We start from the raw sequence: 12185 nt of genomic DNA on the forward strand, positions 1-12185 counted from the left end.
TTATAGTAAAAGTGAGGAGGCTGATATCCTTATGCATGGAAGTCCTCACAGTCACAAACACTATCAGCCATCTCATAATTATGGATCTCACAACTTTGGATAGTATCGTAGAATAACATACAGAGGGTGGACGTGATAATGAAACACCAGATAAAAGAGGACTTAAAGTTTGAAGTAATTACATCACATTTAAAAAGGCAGCTACACAGGCAAGTCATATTAAGTTGAATTGCTATGTGTCAGCTTTAAAGAGAGTTTCAGAGAGGCCAAGTAGTTGGTGCCTGGTTACAGGAGTGTCAGTCACAAAAAATGCAAAATTATTTAATGTGCTACAGGGAACAGTCTAGAAAATCTTGACAACATGCCAAACAGTATCAGCAAAGAGGAACGGTGGTTGCAAGTCGAAGGTCACGGACAGGGTAAGATGGATACTTGGTAGACAGGATAGTTGCTAAACACCTTTTGGAAACCACTTCTCTCCAAGGCCAACAAAGCCTGGTGTAAAGAGTGCAAAGCCTGGACCCTTGAGCAATGGATAAACATGAAATGATCTGATGAGCTGTCTTTCACCCTGTTTACTACTTCCAGATAGGTTTACATTTGAAGAAAGACAAACTATGCCTTCAATGCACAATGTCTGTTGCCAGCTATTACTGTTTGCAGGGATGTCACTGCGCTCTGACCACCTGGTGCGTTATCCTAGATGCATATAACCATTTTGTGAAGAGAGGGTCACACTCAGAAATATATCATTCACTTGATTTAATTGTTCATCTGTCACAGAACGTTTTCGGCCATCCGGCCTTCATCAGTGTGTACAAATGAAGGAATACATTCCTTATTTGCAGGGGACAAGTAGATTGCCAGGTGAACCTAATTTCTAATTATTGTGGTGTCAGTCAATACTGTGCATTGTAATTTCAAATAACAATATTTAAAATTAGCATTATTCACAAAGCATATTCCAAAACAACTATGGCTATCACTGTGGGCCTCAGGTTTCTCACCGTTCATAAATCAGTTCAAACCAATAGTTGGCAAAAACCTTTAAACATGTCAATATAATCAAGGGATCAGTACAGCCTCCAAAGCTACATCTGTTATCAAAGCCACACTTACTAATTTAGTATAATGCAACTTTGAACAATTTTCTTTATCAGAGCGCGGTGGCATCCCTGCAAACAGAATTAGTGTTTACATTACAACCACTTGCAGCCGACCAAGAGAATGTCTACATTTGAGGAAATCAACAAACTGACCGAGACAAAGGCACAGTCCTTCACCTTCACCTCAGAAGATGTTGAAAGAATCCTAGTTCCTGGGGGTGATTCCATCGCAACAGCTTCCACTGAAAATAATGTGAGGGAGCTGAGAGCCAACTTGATACACTCCTACAAGAAGGAAGCTCATCTGGAGTCCCATGCTAAGACTCTCAGTGAATACTACCGGGCTGGTAAGATACCAAGGGGTCTAAGGGTACACCTCGAACCAACAATTGGGAGAGACAATCAAGACTTTTGTAGGAAATGGTGTGAAACTCTTAACCATTGCTCTAAAGACTTGATGCTGCTGATCATCGCCCACACCAAAGATGAACTACCCGCTGTCAAAAGCTCTATTGAAAAGCTATCTGATGAAGCCAAAAGCTTTTGCAATAAACCTGACTACGGAAACCTAATACAAGAGGTCCAAACCCAGATCAACAAATTCAAGCTTGACCTACAGGACATGAAAGTCAGCAAATTCAGAAGAGACACACTTGACTACAGAAATGACCGAGTATACCCCTGGATGTCGCAGGGACCCCGACCACGACCGACAAGACACACAACATCCAGTGACTGGTCGAGTACTTCAGATAGTGAACGATCCCGCGACCCTACCCTGGACCGGCGTGATTTTTTAGATCGGCGCAAGAGAGTCCCACCGCCAGCCGCCACCAGATCTTCAGAGAGGATACGGGGAAGAGGAGCACCATACGCCACAACCGCAGGGGCAGGAGGGGGGAAAAGGAAAAAGCAGATGCAACAAGTGGTAGCATCCCCTGCTGAAAGTCTAGTATTCAACCTCTCTTCCCAGGAAATCACTGACATTCAAACACAGGTATTGTCCAAGGGACTTTCATATGTTCCGACACCTTTGATGGACTCTTTCACTATAAAAACAGAAATGTTCAGATTTTTCAGACATGTTAAATTGAAAGGTTTTTTTGCCAATTCAGAATCTAATACAATGGCACTTTCCACTGATAAGAACATTTTCAAACCTAAAAGTACTTTTTATCCCACAGTAAGCAATCATTTCATAAATACTTTTTGTAGACTGGTAGAAGAAGAAGTAGAAAATACATTTGGGGAATTAGAACATATACTGAAGTGTAAGAGAAAGAATCTCACACACGTTGAGAGAAAAGCCTTAGATGACTTAACAAAAGATAGGAACATCACAATAAAGCCATGTGACAAAGGAGGGGGTATAACCATATTGGACACAAGTAAATGCAGCGAAAAAATAAAGGAAATGCTGATGGATAAAAAATATTACAGGAATTTACTATTGAATCCCACAGAGAACTATATACATGAGTTGAATACTATTATCCAAAGGGGTCAAAACAATAAATGGATTACCGAAAAAGAGGCAAAGTTTTTGCTCAATAAATTCCCAATCACGTTCAGCCATTGGTTAGGGGTCTTCCTTCATATAGCAAGGATACAACTGATTTCCTTATCAGGATTGATTCAGTCAAAGATATAAATAATAGTGATTGGTTGGTGACTCGATGTAACATCTCTATATACCAATATATCGCATGACTTGGGTTTAGAATCATTAAATTATTTCTTAAACAGACGGAAAGAGCAGACACCCCCTAATGGGTTTATTAGTGAACTAATGCAGTTCATCCTTAATAAGAATGTATTTTTATTTGAGAATGGTTATTATCAACAACAGTATGTATATTCCAGATTCATTGATGACATCTTTATGATTTGGTCAGGTGATGAGGAGGAACTTCTAAGATTCTTTTTTTATTTAAACTCGTGCATTGAATCAATTTCTTTCTCGATGGAAAATAGTTTAGAATCTATACATTTCTTGGATGTTAAACTAATCAAAGATGGAGACAAAATAACCACAATAATCTTTAGGATTATTAAATACTACATAGGTCAAACATCTCAGAAGTTGAAAATTAGGGTCAATGAGCACAGAAGTAGCATCAGACGGGCAGATATGACATCACCCGTGGCACGCCATTTCTGTGAACATGGGCACAAAGTTGAGGATCTAAAATGTATTGGAATTGAAAAAGTGTGGCTCAACCGAAGAGGTGGTAATCATGAAAAATTACTGGATACATCAGCTAAAAACCCTTTATCCTGCTGGAATGAATGAAGAATGTAATTTGATCCCTTTTCTATAAACATAAGCCAAGTGACACTATATCTTCCAGAGTGTCATCTGTCCTTGCCATTCAAAAAAAGATCAAAAAGTTGACGTCACTTTGTAAGAAATAAAGAAAATTGTTCAAAGTTGCATTATACTAAATTAGTAAGTGTGGCTTTGATAACAGATGTAGCTTTGGAGGCTGTACTGATCCCTTGATTATATTGACATGTTTAAAGGTTTTTGCCAACTATTGGTTTGAACAGATTTATGAACGGTGAGAAACTGAGGCCCACAGTGATAGCCATAGTTGTTTTGGAATATGCTTTGTGAATAATGCTAATTTTAAATATTGTTATTTCAGTATGTCTAACTGGATGGTGGATGTACTTCAGATGAAATTGTTTGAAATTAAAATGCACAGTATTGACTGACACCACAATGATTAGAAATTAGGTTCACCTGGCAATCTACCTGTCCCCTGTAAATAAGGAATGTATTCCTTCATTTGTACACACTGATGAAGGCCGGATGGCTGAAAACGTTCTGTGACAGATTTATTAAATCAAGTGAATGATATATTTCTGAGTGCGACCCTCTCTTCACAAAATAGTTGCCAGCTATTAAACATGTCTGTGGATCTGTAATTCTATGGTGGTTGCTCTACATTGTAATATAACAGCTAGGGAATATGAGGCCATTTTAGAGAACCAGGTGCAACCTATGATGCAAACATTGTTCCCTCATGGTGTTCCCATATTCCAAGATTATAATTCCCCATACACTGCTAAACAAATTAAAGAGTGGTTTCATGAATCACCAGCATGCAGTCAAATGTCTTTCACAATCTCCCTAACCACCAGATATAAACATCATTCAACCTTTATGGGACGTTCTGAGTCCCAGTTAGGACGAAGTTCGAGTAAAACTCTTTGCTACTGTGATTGATCAGCAACAGCCTAGGTTGAAAATTTAAATATCACTGGTACAGGCAACAAGGAACTCAAGAAAGCAACTCCAAAGACATTTATTCACTACTGTACCATGCAAGAATCACTGAATTCACATGGTCACATGGTTATTAAGCAAATGTAAATGAAATTCAGTGATTCATGGGTCTGCATCCAGGGTCCCTCCAACCAATGTCATTTTCTGTGGTTAATTTTTAGTTGCCATTCACTGTTCACTGTCAGTTGGGGTGCTATGTGTGTCCACCTCACTCACCCTGAAGACAAGTTGACGGACTGATGGAAGACTCCCTTTTAATATGCTCTGTCTGAGTTTGGCCTTTTAAATCACCCACAACATATCAAGCTCCCACAGTCAGTGTTGCAGGACGTAGACAAACTCCCTGTGGGCGCTCAGTAAGACGGTCACTAGGGGGTTCAGATTGATACCTGTTTTTCATCAAGGTCAAAACTGGTGGAGGAATTTAAAGGTGCATTTTTCCTTAGAAACATTGTCTTTTTATACAACTGAACATTTAAGAAAGTGTTTATGCTGCATGTCACAGCATCTCTAATATGTCTTTTATTGATCCTACTTGCAAATGTGAAGCAAATTTGAAATCCGTTATGCGTTGGTCTGAGGAAGGGCTCCTTGAACTGTATTTCCATCAAGCTGTAGCGGTCTCGCTTGATATTTTGAGGGACAGAAGTTGACCTGACCAGATTCCGTTCCACTGTCCCTCTTTGCCTCTCGGATTCTGGATATGTATTGATCTTCTACTGATATTTGTGATCCGGCTGCTTTAATTTGATTCGATTTTAAACTTGGCCAAGTCTCCTAGATGTTCAGAGTGCCAGAGGCTAATCAATATCTAATCTGTTTTTCTGGTGGGATAGCTGTTATGAATGTTGTCATGCTACTCTTTCCTTGCTCGAATGGTATCTTATTTCCGGAAGTTTCCAGCACTTCCTATCCTAACAGGTGCTTACTGACACTGTTCATATAGTTATGCCTACCTTGAATGGAGAACCATTTGAGTTAAACACTGTTGTAACCAATTACATATGAAAAATATAAAGAACGTCCATTAAGGGAAGAATTCAACAAAATATTAGTAAGTTAACCCAATTCAGAGCAACACATAGATGTGCAATAACTAAGACTATGTGAGTAAAACAGAGAAAAAATACAGTACAAACCAAAAATTTAAAAAAATGTATAAAATGAAAACACAGTGCCTTTCTTTCTAGGACAGCCTGTCTTTGCCCCAGTGTCCTTGAACGTCTCTCTTAGTGTGTTGTTCATGTTGCCGTGAGCAACAAGCTGTCAGGAGTTGCCTTCTGGCCCCTGAAAGCTCCAATATGGTGTCCATTAAGGCGGGAAGAGCCCATCTTAGTATTTGGCTCACAGGCATTAATTGTATATAGTTCTCCACAGCTGCTCTTTACTGTACTGAAAAGTTTTCCAAAACATGAAATACAGAGGCAGCTGTACCACAAGGCTGAGATGCTGCTTATTAAATATGAATGGATCACTGTATGGCATTAGATTATGCTTCGTGATGTATGTGCATGTCAACCAAGTAAAGAGCTCATTTTTATTCAAACCTCATTTTAGTTGCATGTTAGGAATTGACTTGACTTACCTGCATCTTTAAGTGCTGTTTAAGTGCTGGAAGAGTGACTGGTTCCAAACTCATGGCAGCTCATGTTGTTGAATTCATAGTGTTGACATTTACAGGTGGCCAACACACACATTACAAATTACCTTTAGTACTAGGTAACATACTGTATGACACCGTACGTTACCTATAATTACCTAGTAATTTTTGTTGAGACACATACAGTATAGGTCTTTGCATATCTTAAAGGCAGTGTTGTAGTCGAGTCACCAAACCTCGAGTCCAATTCGAGTACCGAGTCCACAATGTTCAAGCCTGAGTCCAAGTCCGAGTCACCAGGGTCATGTCCGAGTCGAATCTCAAGTCCTCAGTACTCAAGTCCGACTGCGAGTCTGTGCGAGTAATTAGTTCTAGTTCACTCATACACATTTACATTTATCACATTAAAAAGCTATAGGTTAATAGTTAGAATGGTTCCTCTTAAGTTGTGGGTTTCATTCATTTTGTTTGTTTTTTGATTTGTGTTTCTAAATTATCCAAAAATGAGCAGCAAACCAGCAAAGCAGCAACCAGCAAATTTTAAAATTGTAGCGTAAACTACTAAAACTACTGATTTTCCCGCATAGAATCATGTGTGGCAGCCCACAACAAATAGATTTCCAAAACTGATACAATAACACCTGAACAATACTTGTATTTTCCACTGCTCATTCCATCTTCATTTATCACTTGACTAGCGACCTTCTCACCTGAAATCTGAAAAGATGTGTATGACTCCCAAGTTAAAGTTCAAGTGCTCAGTGCACAAGGACAAGTCTGAGAGAATCAATATTCAAGTCAGACTCGAGTCATCAAAATTGGGACAAAATATGTTAAGACTAAAACATAAAACATTGTTTGTTAGAGAGACAGAAAAAACAGAAGTAAAGAGCGAGAGAGAGGGAGAGAGAGACACATAAAGGTCCACAGGTGTTTTTGTGAAACTGTTTCAGCCTCAAGTGTTTTTTGTTCCACTGTGAAAATTGAAAACAGCTTTTTAGGTTTAGGACACACATCAAGATATATCTTCTGACATTTGGATGAGCGCTTGGGAACAATGAGTATGATTATTTACAATGCTCTTTCAGTCAACAAACCATAAGGCAAAGGAAATATATAATAATAAATTCAAGGCAAAACATTTCAGAAGTTCCTTTGAGATTTGATTTGATTTGGCTTCATACCTGGGATTGATAGTTTATGTAAAACGTGTAAAAGCTTGTGTCTGTAGCGGCTCTAAATTGTGCTAAATAATTTGTTACACCCTTGAGAGTCTGTAACTGGAAGAATAGGAACATCATGGAAGCCAAGTTTGCCTGATCATTATTCATCATCACATAACATTTGGATTTGAAGGCAGTAGTGTGTTCAAGAGCTCACCATGCATAAACTGTATTGCCTGAATGTATACTACTGCAGCATTACAGCAATGGATTTCCCCATAAAGCAAACCCTTTTTTATTTCAGTATGATACAACTGAGCTCTATTGATTGAAGACGTTGCGTAGATAGGCCTCCAGTGGCTTCTGAATTGGAAATACAAGGGGTCGCTAATGCAATGAGAGAGATATATGGGAGCCATTTGTTGGAACTTGATTCGTGGCCTTTGGCTATACTAGGGCTCTGACTGCATTGGTATGTTCATAAAATGTATCCACTGAGGGTATGGGTCATGTAGCTGTCACTGACCATTGGGTTTATTGCTGAATACGGGAAACAGCGCTTTGGAAAGTATGGAGAAATGGAGAATGAGAGTAGAAATTTGGGAGATGCCTGAGAAAATAGAACGAGGTATGGTCGGGCCGAGGAGAGGCGGGGCAGAGTAAGAGGTCAGAGCGATTCACAGAGGTTAAGGTGAATATTAAGTGGATGAGGTTAAATGTATGTATGGAAAAGGGGAAGGATAAGGCCTCCCGAAGGGCTTGAAAAGTCTTGAGAGTTTGTTAAATTTAGTCAAATTAAACAAGAGAAAGCAGATAGATGTCAATGTCAAGAGTACTGCAATTACTAATTATTGATAATAATAATTAATGACACTCAAAACTGCATCATTACTGTTTAAGATAGGAAAAGTACTTTGGCCCAGACAGAGCCTGTCTCTTCTGCTACAGCATGTCATATCTTCTGTGAATAACCTTAGTGACATGATAACTCTTAAAATCCACTTCACTGAGAAACTGGCTGTGTTGACTGTTAGAATTGATGTTTTTACTTGTTTGTTGAATTGACAAGATCATGTGGCACAGAAAGTTCAATTTGTAACATTTATTTATCCAGTGCAGATTCCGTGAGCAGCATGCTTATGTTCAGCACTGACCTGCTTCATATTCATACAGTTACACACCTGGCAGCTGCCCTGTACAGACAGTCTAATACTGTTGGCCACTAAGCCTCCTCCTTTGGAGCAATTACAGGTTAAGGGCACCTTGATGACAGTTGTTGAGGGAGGGAAGAGAGTTTCCCATTCACTTTCCTCACTCAGATTTCCCCAGCCAGTCAGGAATTCAAACCAGCTTCTCAAATCACGGCTAATGTTGACCAATATAATGTTTATCCCCAAAACTAATTTTGAATCCTTGAAATGACTGAAGAAGACGGTCACAGTCATGGGAAAGTGACGATGACGATGTCTGAGTAAGTGTGAAAATCCTGAATGCAGTGGTAGAGAGCGTAAAAAAAGGTGAGGAGGAGATAGGAGGATTTTGTTTATTTATTCATTTCCCCATTAGCCGCTACTAAGGTGAGGGGAGGAGGTGTGAAAAAGGGGATGAGGAGAAAGAGAGAGAGAGAAAGCAGAGTGAATAAAAGTTTTTTTTTTTTTTACATTTTTACATTTACATTTTCCACACTCTATTCTACAGTAGTTGCCTTCGGGGCTACACAAATTACAAGCCAGTAATCCGGTCTTCCTTAAAACCTCTGTGACCTGCTTTAGCATGACAGGGCACTTCATCAGCCACACATCAAAGATGCCCAAAACAAATCATGTTAGGTGATTTAATGTTGAACAAGAGATAGAATAGATTACCCACACCAATCTACAGCAATCAGCACATGTGAAATCCATACCAATACAAACATAAACAGTTCTTTTATAGCAGGTTTTCATGAGAACAGAGGCTTTGAGGCTATGATGTTAAACTCTGAAGTTATTCTATTCCTTCATTTATTTAGATTAATGATTTAACCATCTATTCATCCATCTACAATCCATCTGTCTGTTCACCTATCCATCCATTATTTTAATAATATGTAAACCACTATAATGCAACAGTCTGGATTCTATAAAATCTATGTCTGGTGGACTGTTACTGCTATTGTTTGTAAAACGTTTATCTTGGTTTGGAAATGTCCCTTCCTTATCAGAGCAGAGAAGGTAGCCCCACGGAAAGGATTGTCAGTCCAGCCTTCATTCCCCAAGATGTTGATGTCACTAAACAAGAGAGTCATCTCAGTCCAGGCCATACACTAGCTTATTTAATGCAAATCCACCCTAAAGCAGAATTCACACATTATTTCTATAGTCTTGTACAGTTAAGTCTAAATTTGCAAGTCTGTCCATTTGGCAGAAGCACAAGACTGTATGATGTTATAAAGAGATAATTTCTGGAGCTGCTCTACTGACAGTGATTGGACCAATTTGCATACACAAATGACAGTACCGTGTACAGGGCATGGTGATTTTATGGTGCATATTCTAGTTAGCACCAATATATAAAACTCATTTGGATGTAAAAAGCTTGAACAAACCTTTCGTGAGTCTGTCAAGTTTCTCCCCCAATAGTGAATGGAGTGTTAACAGGTTTTGCCTGTTCTGCCCTTCAAAACTAAAGGGCAGAAACTGCGTAAGAGCAAGATGGAGTGAAACTGAGAAAAAATACTTTATCTTCATCCTCTCCTGACAAAAGTATTCTTGGTATAGAAGTCGATGATATATATTGTTTAGTAGCACCTATGGGTCTAATGTTTGTTAAAATGTCATCTAAACTTGAGTCATAACGTCTGACCTTTGAAAAACACAAAAATAGTTACTGCTGTTCACCTTTGTAGGGCAGTGTTGATGGCATCGTTGATTTGAGCCATTCAGTTCTCTTTCCAAAATATGTGAGGTTTGTTTGGGTGTATATTCACCTTAGCACTGTATGATGTGCACAACTGTGACCTTGAATGTAAGCTCCATAAGTTATCTTAGTGTGTGTGTGCTCTTTCAGGCAAAGCAAATCAATAAATACAGTTTGACCAGTATGGGTTTTCGAGGGCAGGGCAGATACCGATACGAACATTTTTGTATTGAAGCTGCCATCAGCCAATATTATATGCTGATAGTCAATATCTTCAAATTTCCCTATTTTAATCAAATCACACATTTCCTCAAATGTAATCAAACAAACTCAAGGACTGATGATCAAAGACTGACGGCATTGACTGGCCAGTATCCGATTTTGGTCTAACCTTTATAAATATATATATATAAATACAAGCATAAAGTACATATTCAAGAGAGAGATGCAAAGAAAGAGAGAGGGAAGTGAGGAAGAGATTACATAACTACTTAACAACTCACATAAAGCATCACATATGGGACACAGTAAGAATAAACATACAGTCCTCAGAAAGCTGGCCTTCTCCTGCACTGATGCGAACCAAAGCCCAGTCTAATAACAGAACACACAGACGCACACTGCCTGGGGATGCACTTGAATAAGTCATTACAGCTAACAAACAACAGGCTGTCCACTGTAGTCTACAGCCCTGTACCTGTTAATAGCTCAGTCTGCCAAAGGAGGTTTTAAAAGATTTCTGTCTCTGTCCCAGGAGTAGGAAGTAATCTGTGTGTTTCAACCTCTGCTTGACCCTCACAAACAAGGAAAACTAATTGTTCACAGCTTACTGTACTTGACTATCCATCTCACAGGGAAGAGGCAGAAAGCGCTTGGCTTGGAGCGCTATTTTATCATGCTATTTAGAGCGCAAGGGGAAAAATTCAGTCAGAAACACTTATGTCAAAGGAGTTTGGACCATTTATTGCAAGAAATGGTAAATGCAGTTGTATTTGGTGAAAAAGGCTCTGCTCTTGGGGAGCAGTGAATGAATCCAAGCAGCATACGAGAGAGTCTGCGGGGAGTACAATAAAACCCAGAGGCATGATAGACATATATGATTCAATAATATGAAAACCATCACATAAAACCACACATAATTCAGAGGTAGCTTTGCAAAGCGTACTGTGTACAGATAGTAGCAGGAGGAGGTTGGAGTGGTGGAGGGAGTTTTTTGCAGCGACTTGGGTCAACCGCAGCAGAGGCATGAATGATCCGCAGAGTGAGTGTGAGCTGCCAGATTATAAAGACCGCCTCATTGACTTGTTTGAATGTGATTGGTGATTGTAAGCATCTGATAGATGATCAGCTGATGGCGTGCACGACTTCACTGTGTATACTGAAGACTGTAAAATGGTTGCTGCCGTCAGTTTTTGTTGGAAACAAACAGTTCCGGTCATATAGAGAATAGATGGATGAGTTTAATTAAATTTACTGTCTACTATAGATCTACTATATGAAATATTTGCATTTCTTCACCAAACTATTCTTTCCTTGGTAGGTTGCTTTCCATTCTGTTCACCCACTCTATCCATCCAGGCTCGGCTCTGGCCTTTTTGTTGCCCTAGGAGAGATTGTGGACAGGCGCCCCCCTCCACATATTTCCGACAGCACCTTGAAGGGAGCATAGTGTTCATTTGTTAGGTCGACTCGGTTACAAATTTATGCACAACACAATCAGTCTGTTGTTGTCGACTTGGTGTATGACAGGTAGAATGTACCAATACCAATCTACAACGTGAAGTTGGCGGGGAGAGAAAGATGCACTCAGAGATACTGGAGTCAGAGATACCAAATTGCATGAGATTTTTTTTTTTTTTTTGTAATTGTTTCGGTGTTGCTGGACTCACCACTGCCGTATCACAATGTTAAAATGGATTTTGATCCATTTTTTTTTCTCTTGGCTTATCTGGACGGATGACGCCCTAGGGAACCGCTCTTGTCGCCTATGCATAGAACTGGCTATGCATCCATCCATCCATCATCCATCCATCATCCATCCATCCAGGAGTGGGATCATCTTGTGTCAGGGGTATTTACTGTTAAGCTCACCTTTGCTCAGCTTGTTTTGGCTCAGCTCATTTCAG

At 39.4% G+C, this 12185-nt stretch overlaps 1 protein-coding gene across 1 annotated transcript in view; it reads left to right on the plus strand.

Annotated features, from left to right (window-relative positions):
- The first annotated feature begins 1227 nt into the window (after window positions 1-1227).
- The window catches only part of LOC139926402 (neuronal acetylcholine receptor subunit alpha-7-like), a 41251-nt gene continuing 30293 nt past the window's right edge, over window positions 1228-12185 (plus strand). The window contains exons 1-3 of the mRNA XM_071918139.2: window positions 1228-1453; window positions 1559-1793; window positions 1907-2034. Coding sequence (XP_071774240.2) covers window positions 1228-1453; window positions 1559-1793; window positions 1907-2034 — 589 coding nt within the window. The remainder of the gene's footprint in view (window positions 1454-1558; window positions 1794-1906; window positions 2035-12185) is intronic.

Source organism: Centroberyx gerrardi, chromosome 3 (genome assembly GCF_048128805.1).
Source record: "Centroberyx gerrardi isolate f3 chromosome 3, fCenGer3.hap1.cur.20231027, whole genome shotgun sequence".
Classification (NCBI taxonomy): Eukaryota; Metazoa; Chordata; class Actinopteri; order Beryciformes; family Berycidae; genus Centroberyx; species Centroberyx gerrardi.